Source organism: Dasypus novemcinctus, chromosome 8 (genome assembly GCF_030445035.2).
Source record: "Dasypus novemcinctus isolate mDasNov1 chromosome 8, mDasNov1.1.hap2, whole genome shotgun sequence".
NCBI lineage: Eukaryota > Metazoa > Chordata > Mammalia > Cingulata > Dasypodidae > Dasypus > Dasypus novemcinctus.
In genome coordinates, this window is record NC_080680.1 from 120553256 (window position 1) to 120572965 (window position 19710).

A 19710-nucleotide genomic window follows, 5' to 3' on the forward strand; every position below is an offset into this window, starting at 1 on the left:
AAATGCTGTGAGGATGGGTCAAGGGCAAAAGGGCAGGAACCGACAGCATCTGCTACACCATGTTTGTTGGTGTACATTTCCAACATGAGCTTCTTTATTAAGATTTAGACCTTAAGCTTCTTTGTGCCTAAGAATAATGTGAAAATTTTATGAAAATGTATATTGCTAGCTCTTCCCCTAATTCTGATCAAGCAGGTCAGGCACTGGGTCCAGGAACTTCAATGCTGATAAGCACCCCAAAATCATTACAAAGCAGATGGTCCTTGGAGCACAGTGGAAGACACCGTGCTAGTGAAGTCAAAGGCCAGGGATTATCCCCATGTGGGCTAACCAGTGTCTCAAAAGGAAAAATCTCAAACCTGGCCATACATCTACCTTGCTTTCCTGTGTCTTCTTTTGAAAATATAAGCTGCCATTCATAAAGAAAATACAATATATATGTGTAAACGGTTTAGCACTTTACAGATAAAAGTCTGGGAAATCATGTTAAAAAAATAGATACATCTAGGGGAGCAAATATAGCTCAAGTGGTTAAGCACTTGCTTCCCAAGTATGAGGTCCCAGGTTTGATCCCTAGGACCTCCCAAAAACAAAAGAAAAAATAGTTACATCTATTATACCTGATCATGGGTCAGGAGCAACATTAACAGATATCCTGATGCTAAAGTTGGCCATCATTTTCCAATCACAAAATAAGGACTCATAGCCATTTTTTTTTGGAGGTTCTGGGGATTATTTGAACCTGGGACCTTGTATGTGGAAAGCAGGCACTCAACCACTGAGCTACAACCACTCTAGTTGTTCATGGTCTTTTGACTAGGAGTGTAATTATGTGGGAATAGGACAAAAGAGTTGACACCAGGACAGAAAATGAAGCCATTGTATGTATAAATGCTGGTCCAAAATCTTAGGAAGAAACTATCTTCAAGCTCTGCTACTGGAAACTGGCCTCTAAACAAGTGCTGTTTTATGAAATGGCAAAGCCAGGCCAAATTGTGGAGAGGATCTCTTTCAAAGATTCCATAGTTAAGATAAAGGGTAATATGGTAGTTCTGAAACAATTTGCTAGGCTCAAAAGTTTTTCTGATGTAGAGTTATGTTCATGTGTTTCTCATCTGTCTCCTGTTTTTCGGGGAGAGTGGGCCATGAAGCCAAGGGCCAAGGCCCTGGTTCCTCTCGGAGGAAGATATTCTGAAATCTGGAAAGAGATGGGGACTGTTGGAAATAGAGAAATTCTGACAGCTCACGTTCACCCTTTTTCCTTGGCTCCACATTATGGACATGGCTTCTCTCTGCCAACCCTCATCACCAGGTAAGATGTAACATTATGATATTCAGGAGTGTTGGGGTTTCCCAAAGTCCTTAGGGTAGAGTCTAAACTTCTTAATTTGACCGGCAAGGGACACGATCTGGCCTCATCTACCTTGCCAGTCTCTTCCTTCACCCCTCTGACCTTACATCTCAGCTCCAGTCTTACTGAAACTCTCAACTTTTCCAATTCTCTGTACCCTCTGAGACCTTGTCCCAGACCACACGGTCACTCTGCCTGAAGCCCTCCTCCCATGAGCCTGCTCCTTCACTTGAATGACATATCCTCAACCTATAGGCATCGGTCTAAATGTGATTTCTTCTGGATGCTTCCCTGACCCCTTCAGACAGGTGAGTCAGAGCCTTTATAGAGAGAACCTTTCCAGTGTCCTGGACTCTCCAGCTCCTGGAGGCTTCTCCTCGCATGATGTTGAGCATATTAAGATATATGATATTATGGCTTTTGCTCTAAACATTTTGAAATAATTTTTGTAGTTTTGCTTTTGGCCATGAGTAATTAACTTAATTTGTCATTGTCTATGACAGAGTCAAGTAACACATTTGGATGCCAACTCTGATATTAACCAGCTGTGATGTGATCTTGGGCAAGTCACTTCTCTGAATCTCAGTGATGTTATCCGAAAAGAGGAAGATCTACTTAAATGATCTAAGGCCCCATTTAGTTCTAAGACTCTATGACTTTACCATTAACAGTGGGAAGAGATGATTTTGGTGGTGGTAAGTGCATGGAGACAGGCGTGAGGCACAGATTCTTTTCTCCACTGCTATGAAAAGCACCAAGGAGATGGAGAACCATTGGCGGGTATGCTGGCTATTGAGTAGAAAAGATAGTTCCACAAATTTGTATAGAAAAGTCAGTTTGAAAACTGCAAATAAGGACAAACATTTACTTCTATCATGAACAATTTAATATATGAGACTTTAATCAGAAAAAAGAAATTCAGATCATTCAACCTAGAAATATATTTCCCTAAACAAGATCAATGAGTGAATCATGATTATAATTATATATACTAATCCCCAAGGCTTGGTGTTAGTGACGACCACAGAGAATGTGTTGTAAAATTAATCAAGCGGTTAGAAAGAACAACTCTGAATATTATTTCAATTAATTCTGCTGAGAAGTGATGCGAGACCTTGGGTTTTCTGTGAATATAATGCTTTTGCATTATGGAATAAGAAATTACCAGTTTCTATCTTTGTATAAAGGAATCTGAGTTTCATTCTTACATATATCAATATCTTAATGCAATCTTAAAAAGTATTTATTTTCAGATGTTAAAATAATACTTCAATACAAAATATGTACTTTTAATCCCAACACCTGGAAACAAAAACTTGTATTTTGTACATATCTTTTCTCTTTCTTGGCATACAGTATTATAGTCACTTATACATCTTTCCAAAAATGGCTTCAAAGTCTGTGTCTGTGCTACAGAATTTGAATGGGGAGGTCACCTGACTGGAAACTTAAGTATCAATGGCCATATGATAATATACCTGGTGTGTCTGAGAATTAGTGAGACCACTAGCTCACAAAAGATGTTTCCTGTGAATGGAGAAAGAGGAGGGCAAAAATAAGGATAAGACGGGGGAGATAAGGGTGTCTGCCAGAGATACTGGTCCTTCCATAAGTGCATGGATTCTCCCCTGAGCCCTATGAAGAGAAAGGCCATAGCCAGAAACAGAGCAGCACTGCCTTGATGCTCAGGGAACAAAGTGAGACCTCAAGCTGGGAGCAGGGCTTCTTCCCACCTCAGTTTAGAGAAAGTATCAGTGGCTTGGACATTAGCATCTCTCATGTCAGCAACTCTAGCAATGGAAGGGGTGAGGTTCCCTTATGTGGCTTCTTTATGTGAAAAAATGGATGTGCCCGGCTGGAGTTGATGAAGAAAAGATGGCAGATTCTCTAGGTTACTAGAGCCTGGAGACTGCTGCATGAGCCTGGATGGCAATCCCAGGTTTAACCAGGGAAGACTGTGGGATGATGGAATCTTCTGGGAACAGGTGAGAGCAATAGACAGTGAACTTTGGGTTCTTACTGATAATGTAGCTGCCATCTGTATTCCCAGTCTGAAATTCAGGTTACATATGGTTTTGAACCCACTCCCCTCCCCACCCTCCTAACTATCTTCTTTGAATATTTCCTCAAGGGATTAAACTTTTCTATGATACAAATTTTTGTGGCTGAATAGTGCTCCACTTTACAAATGGACAATATGTTTTAATCAATCCACTGTGGTGTAATATTAGGGGTTTTGCCCAAGTGTCTATCAACAGATGAATGAATAAAGAAAATATAGTAGATCCATGAATGGAATATTATTCAACCATAAAAAATAACTGAGTTGCTGGTACATGCTACAACCTGGATGAAACTTGAAGACATTATGTTGAATGAAATAAGCCAGGCACAAAAGGGAAAATATTGTGTGATTTATCTTATATGAAGTACTTAGAGTAAGCAGATTCATAGAGACAGAAAGAGAAAGAGTGGTTACAAGTTGGCAGAATGGGGAAATGGGGAAATTATTGCTAAATGAGTATGAATTTTGGTTTAGGATGATGAAAATAGTCTGGGGTGAAAGTTACACAGAATCATCAATGTACTTAATGTTAAAGAACTGTCCACATTAAATGGTTAAAATGATTTTTATGTTATGCATATTTAACTACAATTTAAAAATAACTGTTTCATTATTGTTAATAATTTTTTTGATAAATTATCTTGCAGCAAAATCTCTGTCAAATCCATAATTTGTGATTATTAGAATAGACTACTAGAAGAATACTTTTGGGATCAAAAAGGAGACAAAGAAACATATTGCCAAGCTGCTCTCCATACAGATGGCTTTTTAAATTTCCTCCTTTATAAAATAAGCCACCCTATAAAATATATTTTCATGGATGACAAGATAGACTAAAATGTGAAGGGTTTCTGTTTTATTTTTAGAATAAATTATTATAGCATTGTATTGGTTTAGAAATTATGCTCCATGCAGTTTTGAAATTAAAAGGTTCAGATACAAAGACTGTGGCTACACACATCAATGACCACTTAGCCTAGTTCATATTATTTTTAAAGAAGGATAGAGTTTATGAAAGAAAGATGCATCACAAACCAAAGAATAGATTTGCCTGTTGCCTGTGCAAAATAACGTGCTGCAGCAGGGCAAGATGCTATCTTTTGCAATTCTGGAAAAAGAGTCTGCCATTATTTTGGTATGACTGTCAGAGCCCATGGCCCAGAGAGGAAAAATATAAAATTCTATGAGGATCAGAGTGTTGGTGCATCCATTCAATATAAGGAATGCTGCCTAAGGTAGTTGTTCTGGGCTGCTGGGCTGCTGAAAGCGGTATACCAGAAATGGGTCGGCTTTTAGCAATGGGAATTGATTAACTTAGAAGCGTACAGTTTTGAGGCTGAGAAGAACGTCCAGATCAAGCCATCATCAGGCAATGCTTTCTCCCTGACGACTGGCTGCCTGAGACCCCGGACTCCTCTGTCACATGGCAAGGTACATGGCAGCTCTGCTGGTCTTTCCATTTTCTCCCAGGCTTTGTTTCTTCCAGCCTTTCTCTTTCTCTGTTTGAATTTCATTCTCTTATAAAGGATTCCAGTAAAAGTATTAAGACCTACCCTGGGCCTCACCGTAACTGAAGTAATCCAATCAAAAGGTCCTAGTTAAAACGTGTCCACAACCATAGGAATGGATCAACTTTAAGAACATAATTTCCTGGGGTCCATACAGCTTCAAACCATAACAACAATATGTTAATTCTCAGGGGAACTGACTGGGAATATGTTATTGTTTTGTGGTACAAAGCATGGGTGTCTGGACCACAATAAAGTAGTCTGGATAATGACACAAAATGGGCGTTGGGTTGAGGACAGCATTTTATGGCAGAATATGGAAAGTCCTTTGGGTGTATGGATGGTTCTAAATGGGACTGTCATCTTTGGAATCAGGGGTGCAGAGGGCCAAAAGGGAAAGTTCATGATCTCCTGACCTGGTCACTCAGGTGGTACTAGGCTCTCTTCTTCAGCCTCCTACCACTTCATTAATGGTCCCTGCTTGAACTCTCCACTGACAGGGGCTTTTCCTATCTGCACTGTTTCACAAATTAGAGATTCACCAAACACAAATATCTTTATTAATTACATCAGGGCTAATTAAAACCTTTTTATTTTCTGGATGATTTCGAACTTAATTTTTAGTGCGGAAGAGATAAATCATGAAGGCAGTATGGCGGTCATGTAGGTTAAAAAGGATCTCTCTTTCTCCCAGACCTTTACAAGATGCACTTTCCCACCCTCTTTGCAGTTGGGCACTGCCATATTTTTGTGGCTTTGGCTAATGAAATGTGAATGGAAGCGGCATTATCAATGACAGGCGGGACCTTCAAACGACTGGGATGTGAATCCCCATATTTGCTTCCTTTGACCCAAGTGATCAGGGCAATGTGTGTGGCGATGGTGCCTCCAACAGTCTGGGTCCCTGAGCGATTGTGATGGGCAGAACCCGCCCACCAAATATATAGGACTTGCAGTGTATAAATTGGCTTGTGTTGTCTTAAGACACTGAGATTTCAGCACTGTCTGTTATTGTGGCAAAACTTTCCCATCCTTCCTGCTGTAGTCAGTGTTAGGAGGGATTATTTTAAAATGTCCACTTGCCTGATATAGCCTTGGTTAATATATACATTTGGTCCAATGTCCTATTCATCTGCAGCTGTGAGAGCAGGCAGTCACAACCCTTGTTCATAAACCTTAACAGTAAATAAAGAGAGATTTAATTGCTTTCAGCATTTTGAATTGACTAAGACACAGTAAACGAACTCATCTTAGGAAACTCTTTTAATCTTACAAATTGTGCAGACCCAATTCAGGCTAGTTGTTATCTCTGGAGAGCCAAGGAGGCAAATGGGATCCTGGGAGGAAGGGTAAATGGGCTCTTCAACGTCATATAATATGCTTTATTATTATTTTCTTTTAATTTTGAACCAAGTAATGTTCAAAATATTAAGATTTTTACATTTCTGGGCTGTAGGTATTTGAGTGAATATTGTGTTGTCTCTACTTACATACTATAAGCTTGAAAAAATTCAAAAAAATTTTTAAAAGAAAACAGTTTAAGAACAATGGTTGAGGGAAACAGATTTGGCTCAAGAGATAGAACATCCACCTACCACGTGGGAGGTCCAGGGTTCAAACCCAGGGCCTCCTGACCCATGTGGTGAGCTGGCCCACACACAGCACTGATGCGTGCTGGTGCCATGCCACCATGCAGGGGTGTCCCCCGAACAAGGGAGCCCCATGCACAAGGAGTGTACCCTGTAAGGAGAGCTGCCTGGTGTGAAAAAAGTACAGCCTGCCCAGGAGTGGTGCCACATAAATGGAGAGCTGATGCAGCAAGATGATGCAACAAAAAAGAGACACAGATTCCTGGTGCCACTGACAAGAATACAAGTGGCCACAGAAGAACATACAGCAAATGGACACAGAGAGCAGACAACTGGAGGGGGTGGGGTGCAGGGAAGGGGAGAGAAATAAAATAAAAGAACAATGGTTGAAATCTAAAGGATTTTCTTATATTGTCAGAAAACCCCTATTAAGTAAATGCCCTTTTTCCTAAAGAATCCTTGATAGTTGAGATTTACTTGGATTAAAACAAAAAATATTCTTTAAACTCGTAAAGTAGGACAGATTGTAGAAAGGACAATTCTCATATCATCATCTCTATCTGTTTAAATTCTTGTCCTTGAATATTTCAGAAAGGAACTCCTTCCCCTAGGTTAGCTCTCCACTGGAGAAAGTCTACTTCTCCAATGTGAACGTCAGATGAATAATGAATGATGCATAGATATATGCAATGAAAAAAACACACTATTTGAATTTAGGTTAGATTAAAAACTCAACTTTAATGGCTGTTTTGACTGTCTGTGTGACCTCAAGAAAGTTAATTATCTTCCCTGGACTTCAGTTTCTTTATTAAAAAATAAAAAGGGGGAAGAGAATGGAGACACATCCTGATAGAGTCGAGTCAGTATTATCCTACATCCTACTGATATTTTTCAGTACTCCAGTTTCACAATAGAATACCAAGAAAATGTCAAATACACTATATATCATGGTGTACACTGTTACTTGGAGTTTAAAAAAGCTGAAATCTGATTACCTTACATCTTAAGATCTGTGCAGCGAATATATACTTCATTCAAATGTGGGCAGGAGCAAAGATGTTCTCATTCCGGCCTCACCCCTGCCCTGTTTAAAATCCTTCCATGGCATTTTACAGTTACCAGTTCATTTTCCTAGTTACTAGTGAGGTCAGGCATATTTTCTTCTTTTCTTAGATTTGCCAGACATTTGTATTTCCCCCCAGCATCAATTTGGGTTTCTATGGTCTTTGAAGTTAGGAGCAGTGTACATACCATTAAGGAAAGCAGAATAGGGTGTGGTAGGGAAATGAGAGAAAGGGGATGGAGTGGAGTTTCCCAGGAGGTTCCAAGGTTCCCTCAGAGTCTAACCCCCTGAGGTCTCTCAGAGCTGTATTTCCTCCCTTCTTCTGATCCTGTGTCCTCCAGGGCCAGATCCATTTTCTTAGGTCCTAACTGCTCTTCCCTTCCATTCTTCCAACCACGACTTTCATCCCCAAACATCCAACGAGGGGGCCTCAGTGCTGAGGAACAGAGGCACCCACTGATCTGGAACACCCTCTGAAGACCAGGGTAAAGGATGAGGACGGCTCTATTCCATTTTAAGAAATTAACACCAGCATTTCAACTCAGCGCAAAAGAGATACCCAAACATTGGTATTGCCCTTTTGCTCCAGTGTTGTAAACAATAGTCAAAATTATGGTTAAGAAAATGCATCAAAGTACTTTCCCATTGGCATCTGTCATTACATTTGCTGTTCCAACTGAAAAGACCCACAGTATTTTTCATTGCTTTCTGTGAAACTTTATCTAGCAATACCTCAGCATATATTCTAAAAGCTGCAATCTTCCTAAACCTAGCAATATCACATATCTGGGATTAAACTGGGAAGTTCCTCCCTCAGTGTCAGAGTTTTGGCTTTCTATGGTTTGTTTTATACTTTTGTTGTTATTGTTTCTGTTACAGAGGGTAGGAGTTGTTGATTTAAATTATTTTTATGTTAACATTTATTAAGCACTTATTATTTGGCGAGTGCTTTCAGGTGCATTACTTCATTTGTTTCTGAAAAATGCCCATGAGGAAGTTGTTTCATTTCTGTTCCACAGATGAAGTCACTGAGGTACAAAGAAGTTGCCCAAATTTAAACAACCAGTAAATGTCAAGCCAGAACTCAAACCCACTATTTTGACATATTTTCTTTCTCCATTCCACTATATATAAGAAGATTTTGACACTTTCTCCTTGGCAGGCACCAGAGGAGTATAAAAAATATTAAAGGAGAAAAAGTGCTTAATGTGACAAATATAAAAACCTAAGATAGCCCCAATCTGTGTCTAGAAACCAGGCAGTCAAATCTTCAAACTCTAAGCAGCTGCACTGGAAGTGCAGAAAGCAAAGCCAAGACACATTCTTCCTTCAAAACCTGAGGCACATAAAACGAGGAGGCACTGAGGTGAAGCTGAGTATCCAGAAATGGAAGATGTGGAATTCCTAACTCCAAGCCCCAGAGAAAGACACGCAAAATCTTCAAGTTCTTGCAGAGCTTCATGGGTCTTTTTATCTTCAGGCGGGGATTTATAGCAATCACCAGGTAGATTTGAGCTGAGAAAAATGAGTTGTCAAATAGAAGCAATAAAAATTGCAACTACAAGCTACCATCAAACTGATAAAACTGTCACATCTGTACTTATCAAACAACAATTGCATTCATTATGTCCAAACTCCTGGTACTTAATATTGTCTGCCAAGGAAGTTAAGCTCCTTTTGGAGTTTTGCTGTTAAGCACAGATAAATCTAAAAGAGACTTGACTGTTTGAGTTATTTATGATTTTACAGAGAATGCAGTGAAATTGTCTTGAGAGGAATCCACTGGTGTCAGGGAAAATTTTCAAAAGGGACCTCTCAGTCCCACGGGTTTTGAAGAAAACCTCTAGCATGGGTTGGGGGGACAAGGGACAAACAGTTCACATTCTTATTCTTAGAAAAAGAAATGCTGCTTTAATTTACCAAGTTGAGTGTGTTTTGCCTCAGGAAAATCCTCTTTCTGTAGATCCTCAAAATGAGTTGATGGAATTACAGAGAAAAATGGAGAGAAGAGGTAAGTGGGGCCAGAGTGTCAAAAGTATGGAAAGAGAGGGAGAGAAGGGAAAAAAAAAAAAAACGAGAGAGAAGACACAGGATGGAAAACACTTAGAGAATAATGACTTTTTTAAAATCACTACCTGTTTTTAATGAGCTATTTTCCTATACCTTTATCCTCACTAAAAATTGATATTATTCAGCTCAAGAAGCAAAAATGAGGGTAAAAAAGTAAATGTCTTCATGTTCGTACAAAGGGTAATTATCAAATTTGTTAAGTTTCTATTCCATTTCCTATTGCTTCTGACTTCCCTAGCTTGTGTTTATTTTAGTGTTTGGTGGGAGCAAGACTAAAATAATGTATTTTACTTGCTGTTGTGGAACCAGATGTATGAAGAGTTGAACACTGTTGGCTGGAAATATTATTGTGGACAATCCTGAATTTGAGTGATTCCAGATTTCCCTCTCATTAGTGATAGAAGAGTTCATATCCTGTTCTTTAAAATCACTACCCTCTTGTCAACTGGAGGGTAAAGGGCTTTTCAGGATAGGAGGCTCTGATCAGGATGGCAAGGTACATTTAAGAGAAGATGACACTGGGAGATGTGCAAAAGGACATTTTTCCCAATGTCTTACATTCAAGGACGTGGTTTCCAAAACTCCCTGCCTTATCCATTACATACCTCACTTTCAATCCACTCTGCGCACCTCCCACTTTTAACCCCCTCTTTTCAATCCATTACCTTCTATTTATGCTTTCGTAAGCTGTAAACGTCTCTGTGTCTCCAGCGACATTTTAGTTTCTCCTTTTTGTTTTGTCACATTCAAGGATTACTGAGAGCAGGGCTGCTCCTGACTTGTGACTACCATGAGATCTTTTGTGCTGCTTTGTTAGGCAGCTCTCCACCACCCTGTTTCAGCTTTCTGGGTGGGTCCCAGGCAGGCTATGACTTTGCCAGCAACTTTGAATTACAGGTGTTGCTTGGTATCCATTCTCCTTACCAACTGCCACAATTAAACACAATTATGGTTTTGACCCCCACCCCTGGTCTCTATGCTGCTACCATTAGAATCACCAAGAAAATAAACATCAGTGCTCCATCTGGAGGTCATGTGTCACTCATCCCCCCATCCCCACCCATATTTCAAGTATGGTTCGGCAAGCCTAGCTCTATGTAAAACTTGGTGATTTCTAACAAAGAAAGTCCTACTAATAATGAACTAAAAAACAAAATAAGTAAGGAAACAACCACCATGAGCTAGAAATAGCGGATACAACATCTAGCAGGATATAATGCCAATAATTTTAGCTAATAGAACAGTGTGAAAGAAAATATAAAATAAAAATATTTCATATGATTAAAATATAAAAAAATGAAAGCCATAAGTACAGGAAAAGATACTATATAAATTAGGCAGACTTTTTAGGAAAAACACCCCATAGAACTTCAAAATGAAAACAACAACAAAAATAGATAAAAAATGGATTAAGTGACACGAAGTCTAAAAGGAATGAGAAGATCCAGCATATATTGAATAGAAGTTCCAAGAAGATCATACAGATTATGGAGGAGAGAAAATCTTTGAAAAGGTGATGACTGAGAGTTTCACAGAATTGGTACAAACATCAATTTTCAGATTCAAGAAGAAAAACAAGTGCTAAACGGTATAAATTCCCAATTAGACACAGCGTATTGAAACTGCAGGACACCAAAGTAAAGGAAAAAAATTTAAAAGCAACTGGACAGAAAAAGTGGATTACCTATTAAGCAATAAGACAGAGAGCAGGGCTTCCAAGAACAACAGTACAGGCCAGGGGGAAAGTAGGATAATATTGTCAAATTTCTGAGGGTGGAAATAAACCCTTCAGTGTAGAATTCAATACCAAGCTAGATCACCATTTCATATTAATTGATACCTAAGGACAACTTCAGATAAATATCAAAAATGTTTATAATTCACTAGACCCTTGCTGAAAGAAGTGTTAAAGGACAAACTTCAAGGGAAGCAGATTTGGCTCACCTGATAGAGCATCTGCCTACCATGTGGGAGGTCCAGGGTTCAAACCCCGGGCCTACTGACCCGTGTGATGAGCTAACCCACAGCACAGTGCTGATGCGTGCTAGGAATGCTGTGCCATGCAGTGGTGTGCCCTGCATTGGGGAGCCCCACGTGCAAGGAGTACACCCTGTAAGGCGAGCCACTCCACACAAAAAAAGTGCAGCCTGCCCAGGAGTGGCCCCACACACACAGGAGCTAATGCAGCAAGATGATGCAACAAAAAAGAGATGCAGTTTCCCAGTGCCGCTGGAGAATACAAGCGGACACAGAAGAACACACAGTGAATGGACACAGAGAAGAGACAACGGTGGGGGGAGGAAGGAGAGAAATAAATAAAAAATAAATCTTTAAAAACTTCAAGAGGAAATTAAGTCCTCAAGGAAGATTAAAGAAGCAGTGGTGAGCAAAGAAACTGATGAATATGCAAGTAAATTCAAAGACGCTCTAACTGAAAAAAAAAAGTGAAAAATTTAAGGAAGATATAAAACTCAAGAATGACACACAGAGGGGGAAACGGACTTTGGCCCAGTGGTTAGGGCGTCCGTCTACCATATGGGAGGTCCGCGGTTCAAACCCTGGGCCTCCTTGACCCGTGTGGAGCTGGCCATGCGCAGCGCTGATGCGCGCAAGGAGTGCCGTGCCACACAGGGGTGTCCCCCACGTAGGGGAGCCCCACGCGCAAGGAGTGCGCCCGTGAGGAAAGCCGCCCAGCGTGAAAAGAAAGAGCAGCCTGCCCAGGAATGGCGCCGCCCACACTTCCTGTGCCGCTGACGACAACAGAAGCGGACAAAGAAACAAGATGCAGCAAATAGACACCAAGAACAGACAACCAGGGGAGGGGGAGAAATTAAATAAATAATAAATCTTAAAAAAAAAAAAATGACACACAGAGCTCTAAATGCCCTAAGAATAGTCATTGATTGTTTAAAAGAAGTACAGAGCTATTGATTAACCTCAGTTTAATTAACCCAGGCCAGCGAAGACCGTGCTGCTGGGGCTTGGTGGAGGCCTTGGACAGTCGACGCCTGTCCCACGCTGTGGTTTTAAACCTCCCCACCGAATGGATTGGCTCTCCGCTGTCTGGTGTCCATCTTCCCTGATATTGTGCTGCAACCAACAGGACAGGTGCTGGGAGACCTGTGGCCAAAGCAAGAACGACTGTGGCCAGGATTCCAGGGCTGCCTCTCCAAGATCTGCAGACACCTGCAGAAAACACGAGGACTAGCTCGGCATGTCCAGGCATGGGAAACACCAGTGGGGCTCTTGCTTGGCAGTGCGATACAGGTAGGCTGTAAACCCGACCTGGACAGCCAAAGAGCCACCCGCAGGTGTCGTTTGAAGGAAAAAACTGACCTCTAAGGAGGGACCGACAGCAGGAGACGGTAGGTAAGGACAGAGAAACGTACTCTCTGACAAAGAACTAATGTTTTTACAGCTTAAAGCTGCTTTGTTTTGTGAAAGGATAATTTTAAGACCTTACAGGACTTTTTAGTTCGACATTAAAACCTCAAGCTAAAAAAATAAAATAAAATAAAGCGGGGGAGCGGTGTGGAGGCGATGCCTTCCCTCTCAGGTATCTTCCTGGCGATGCTGCCTGATTGTGCCACATTATCTTGACCTGTCCCAGAGTGAGGTGTGTGTTCAGAGGGTGAATTATTAAAAAGGGGGGATAGGCAAATCAGTTTTTGCAACTGTATTTTCAAAAAAAGGAGGTCAAATGTAAAAGTTCATTATAAGATATGCTCAACATTATCTTATTTGGAAATACAGGAAAATCCTCTCAGATTTTTTACTATGAAATTTTAAAAGACTTATACAGAATTTGACTTAATTTTTTCTCTATTTTATTTGCACATAATGTGCTATTTCTTTCTAACCTGTTTAGCATTTGAATATGTCATGTTGCTGTTAATGGCAGGGCTAGTTATAAGGACAAGGTTTCGATGTGTGCTTCTCTTGTGAACTTGGACCCATCAGCTGGTAACCTCTTCAGAAGCAAAACCAGGACATCTATGTATTAAAAAATATGCACAGAAGGTGAAGTGAACAAGATTCAGAAGGACAACCACTCCCATTTTAGGAACCTCTCATATGACAGATGTCATATCTTGCTATAATCTTTGTCTCAACTGGATAAGAGATAGATTGAATGAGACAAATGAAAAGTTATTTAACATACTGCTCTTCAGAACTCTATATACTGTTATGTTTGGTGTTTATTGCCTAGCACCTATTCCAGATTCTGGGGTATTTTAAAAACACCCTTTAGTGGTTTTAGCAAAAATTGTTCTTGATATTGTTATTATAATTTTTAACTGTGGATTCAAAAGGGAAGGATTCAACAGGGCAAGATACAAAAAACTATCTTTTATAGTAAATCTCTTATTTGACAATTACTAAAAGATGTTTAAGAGAAAAAAGTACACATATTTGAAATTTAGGGGTGCATTTTAAAAGAACAGAAATATAATCTATAACTTACAACCAATAAAGGAGGGGAAAGGGCATAAAGAAAATTTAAGTAATGTATTAGAAGACAGGGAACAAAAAAAGAAATGAAATTACACACCTACTCATAATATAATGGTGAAACACCTAAAATATTCCCTTTATATTCAGCAACAAGATGAGGATATCCTCTACCACTTCCTCTATCTGATACTACAATGGAGGTCTTAACCAGAGCAATTAGACAAGAAAAACAAATTAAAGGGATATTAATAGGAAAAGAAGAAACAAATTGGCTACTACTTGCAATTAATGGAACTATCTGGAAAAAAAATCTAAGAAAAATACAGACATTTTCTTTAACATGAAATTAGCAAAATTTCTAGAATTAAACTGATATACAGATATCAATATTATTCCTATATGCAGCAACAAACAACTGGAAAATGTAATTATCACCCAGCAATTCCACAGGAAAGCAATCCAAGGAAAGCCCATGCACACATGCCAAGGAGACATGTAAGGATCTTTTTGCAAAACAGCTTGCCAGAGCGAAAAAACATATTAAGAAAACAAACAAGCAAAGGATACTCACACAATGGAATAAAATGCGACAGTTAAAATGAATGAACAGCTCATCTGGATATATCTCAGAAAGATGATGTCAAATGAAAAAGGCAAGTTGCAAAAGGAAAGTTCAATATGGTATAATTTATGTAAAATTTCCCCATATTATTTATGCATATGAGCACATGTAGGGAAAACATGGAGACATGCAAGGGACTCATGGCTCATGCCTTTAGCTTCAAGTCTGCACTTACTTCTGGGGCCAAGACAGTAAGTCTTCAGCCCAACTCTAACATTTTATTTCCTTTAAAAATATCTGAAGCAAATATGGCAGAATTTTCAGATGTATTTGGTCTTGATGATGGGTGAAGGTATATCTGTTATATAATTTTTGTGCTTGAATTATTTCATAACTAAAACCCAACCTTGAGAGGATATTTATTGGTGAAACTGACCTTTAACCAAATTATTTTTCAACGATTTTTTCTTTGTTAGAGAAGTCGTGGGTTTATGGAACAATTATGCATAAAATACTGGATTCCCATATACCATCCTATTATTAACACCTTGCATTTGTTACAATTGGTGAGAGCACATTTTTATAATTGTACTATTAACTATAGGTCACAGTTTAACTGGGTTCATTGTGTACTATATTTCCAAAGAATATTTTTTTTCCATTTTTATTGTGTTACCATATATAAATCTAACATTTCCCCTTTTAATCACATTCAGATATGTATTTCAGTACAGCTGTTAATTATGTTCAATGGGAAGTAAAGGCTTAAAATGCACAGGGTTCCTATTTGGAATGATGGTAATGTTTTGATAATGGATGGTGGTGATTGTAGCACAACATTGCAAAACAAATTATTTTCGACCAAGTTTTTTGCTGCCCCTGTTTTAGTGCCTGGATTATTGTATGTAAACAATAAGTGTTTGATGAATGAAATACTCAAGGATTAAGAGAGCTGCTCTGAGATGTACCTTCTCCCCTCTCACTTTCTACAGTATTCTACTTTACTGCATCCTTTTCTTTCTCCCACCTGTTTCTGAGAGAAGTGACCGATGTATCTTAAACTTCCATGCAAAATAAAAACAATATGGCAAGATAGAGAATAAGCCATCTTTTCTCTCCCAGATTTTCAAACTTATTTTTATATGTGTCTCAGTTCAAGCTACAGAAGGACTATTTTTTTTTTCCCTAGTTGCCTCCTTCACCAGCCAAGTTCATTGTTCACACATTAAAGGGCTGAAAATCTTAAGAGAGTATAGCTTCCAGCAATAAATTAAGTCTCATACTTTGAGGCTTGGTTCCTGTTTGATTTTTAAGAAAATTCAAAACAAAATTGCTACCGGGAAGATCAGATAAAGATGACTTATCCCTGATTTCCACTGTAGCTTACTTTAAAATTTTATTTTTCTTACAACAAATGAGAAAGAGTTTTAACATATAAAACGCAAGTGTTATAACCTTTGACCCTAATTCTGAGAGGAGGTGCAGGCCAGAGAGGATTTTCCCAAGTCAGTATTTCCCAATCGGAACAAGGCTAGGGACTCACAAAGGGAGGACCAGCTGGCTCCAAACTACACTGGTAAGGGGATGAGGGAGGGACCAGGAAGGGTGCCGGGAGCTTCTTCCACAGTTCCCCAAAGCTGCACTTTCTTGACCAGGCCCCATTGCTGCCTGTCATGAGAGTGGGGGAGGGCAATGGTAACCAGCACAAGGAGAGAGCAATTTACTAGTATTTACCATAATTTACTAATATCTTCCTCCCATTCTTCCCTGGATGCTGACCACTAATTTAGACAGTTCCTGCCTGTTCAATAGTTGTTCTGGTGGAGGGACTGATTCCTGGAGCTTCCTACTCTGCCATCATCCCACAATTCCAGATCTGTAGGTAGTGGTTTAACTCAAGTGTCTGCCTGTTGTCACATAGTTGGTAAAATGGCTCACTGTGCTTGTTCCTCTTACAGTTAGCCAAAAAGATCCATAACATATGGATGTACTATAGCAGACCTGGGGACTATCCAGGCATTTATCCAGATGGACCCTTACTTGTCACCCCTTTATATTGTCACATATTAATTCTGATCTTCAGAATGAAAAAAATCCATTAGATGCCCTATCTCCTTGAGAAAGCAGAAATGGTAATAACTGACAAACCAAGTCTTATTTTAACACAACTTGAAGGGTAACATGTTTGCTTTTTTCGGGGGGTGAGACTTTCTATGATTTTAAATTTTCTAAAATGTCTATGTCTTTGCCTTCTTTCTATTAAACAAGAAAGGAAGTACAGTGGGAAAAGAGTTGCAGAAGTTCAGTAAAAAGATGCTGGAGAAAATGTTTACTGGTACAAATTTGGAGCAACTGTGCAAATAATTCCTTACCAAAAGGAATTGTACATCATGCAAGCTCCCAATACCCCACTAAAGAAAACACCCAGCAGAGATGGCCAATTCTGAGACTTCTTCCTTTATTTGAGCTCCAAGGCAAAAGTCCATGAACTAACATCGTTAGTAAGAGTCTGGTTTATTGAACTCCTGGAACAGGATATTGATTTTCAGAAAACAATTTAATTAAAATACTGCATTCTATTTCATAGTCAACAATCCTTTGAGTCATTATTAAAAATAAAAGAAATATAATAAAATACATAATCATTTTGTACCCCACAGACAAAGTTTATAAACCTTCTTCCTCCATGGCTTCTAAATCAAGAAACACTCTTCATAATTTATTAATTCTTTATCAATATCTGTGCTATTAAACTTTAATTTTCAATCTATTTTAAAATTAAATAATTTTTTAAAAATGACGCAGGTTTTCAGCTTAAAAATGGCTATTCCAGTTTGTCCATAATGGTTAAAAATACACATACCTCAACAAATATAAAACACGGGATGATGGAATAACTTCGTTGAGTGTTGTTTCCCACAGCCATTTCTCACACCATGCAGCAAGGCTCCACCATCTAAAACTGTCCAGGCTGAAATAGAAGTAAGTAGCATGGTATAAGAATGATAGGTTGAGAAGTTCCTTGGGTACTTACATTAAAAATATCAGCCACTACCTAAATAAGCAGGCTATATTCAAACAATGTGATCTGTAACACAACCAGTCAGACTAAAAAGTAATCATTCCAATCAGAGGAAAATAATATACCCTAGCCATGAAAAATCTTACAGCCAAAATGACCAGTCAGGGAGCCATGTCTCTGCCTCCTCTATGTAGGAAAGGGGAAGTAGGAAGTTTAACCAAAAGGTTGCTAGAGAAACTGCACATAGCTATGGTAAATAGGATTAGAATCTACTAGATCTGCATGGCACTTTAACCTGGTAGATTTTCTACTATGAAATGAGTCCATCCTGCCTAGCTCTTCCATACTTTTCCCTGGTCCTCCTGCTTTGCACCCTAGAGGATGGTTTGTTTGTGCACCTGCCTCTGCCTTTGGATCTGACCTTTAGTCGAAGCACAAATTTCTGCCTCCCTTCCTTGGCCATGATTTGCCCTTGCTCCTGTGACTATGTGGCCGAAAACCACTTTGGGTTACTGCATCTCCAATCCATCCCATTTGGGGTTCCTCAGGCCTAAGTGTGGCATGATCCAAACACACAACTTTGAAGTGATAACACATTCTCTTAACTTACAAGAATGGGTAGCTCAGCCACAGCAGACTATTTTTAAATATTTTACTAGAACATCTATGTCATCTATGCTTTGGCCAGAAAACATTCTTGTATTAAGAGACTGACTTATTTTGGTCCTTCTAAAAATATGCAATGAAGTAGGGATTTTAGGCTTTTGTGAATCTCCCAGGCCAGATCAATAGGATTTTTCCATTACACCTCCTATTCTCCAGCCAAAGCAATGCTCTTCATATGTTTCAGGCATTTGCTCTGGATATTTATTTATTCCTTTTTCATTTTTTCTGTCCCTTTGTAGTCCTCACCAATAGTTCCTGGGGAATGTGGTAGCTAAGAATGACACAGGGACTACTAGTCCACTTGAGTGGCTCTTTTTCCTTTTTAATAATTTTTTAAAAAAGATACTTAGATTACATAAATGTTACATAGAATATATAGGAGAAGCACTTTTCTTAAAGGTCATGAATTAATGTTAATGCTGTCAATTTAATCCTTACCTTTATAAAGCCCTTCTTACCTTTTCCAGAATGAAAGATTTAAAATATTTTTCCTTCTCTTTTTGAAAAATCAACTTCTCATTTATCAATTAAAAATTTCTCCAATCAAATTTAACATAATATATATGGTTTCCATGTAACATTATATAAATTCATAACAGATATAGTGTTTTACTTATTTAAGCTTTGGGCAACTTAATTTTTAAAATTGAAATAGGCTCTTAGCTGCTACAAAATACATACCCACAATACACCTGTTACTTCACATTCTATTTTTTTTACAAATCAATTTTATTGATACATATTAATAAAGCATAAATCCACCCGAAGTGTACAATTAGTGGTATTCGGTATAATCACATAGTTGTGCATTCATCGCTTCAGTAATTTTTAGAGCATTGTCATTATTCCAGTAATAATAATAAAAAAAGAAAAATAAACCAAACAAACAAAATCCATCACATCTCAATCTCTCTATGCTTCCCCTGCTGTACATAGCTACATATCTATTTCCTTCTCTCTAGTTTATTTATATTATTTTGTAAAAATGGTCTTATATATGCAATATCTCCCATATTTGTATTTCACATGAGGTTTTACAATATTATACAGTCCCATGTTAGATTTTTTAGATTTTATATATGCCCTTAGGCTTTCCCATTCAACCACTATCAGACCAATAAAACAGCTCTGCTAGTGACAAACGCATGATGTGCTCTTACTATTTCCATTAATTTACAAGATTTATAAACAACCTTTCAACCAATTCTGCACAGATTAACCATTAGCTTTCCATTCTCTACCCTCATTCTATTTTCTGTTGACCTATATTCTAATTATTAATTCCATGAGTTTACATAATATATTTAGTTCATAGTAGCTCAATCATACAATATTTGTCCTTTTGTGTCTGGCTTGCTT

General features: G+C 38.6%; 1 protein-coding gene across 2 annotated transcripts in view; it reads right to left on the reverse strand.

The window, feature by feature from the left end:
• The window catches only part of PLPPR1 (phospholipid phosphatase related 1), a 316568-nt gene that overhangs the window by 115244 nt on the left and 181614 nt on the right, over nucleotides 1-19710 (reverse strand). For both annotated transcript variants that reach the window (XR_011649506.1, XM_058302596.2), the window contains exon 2: nucleotides 17527-17634. Coding sequence is in view for 1 of the 2 variants with exons in the window: in XM_058302596.2 (XP_058158579.1) it covers nucleotides 17527-17589 (63 nt within the window). In the remaining variant the exon portion in view is untranslated. The remainder of the gene's footprint in view (nucleotides 1-17526; nucleotides 17635-19710) is intronic.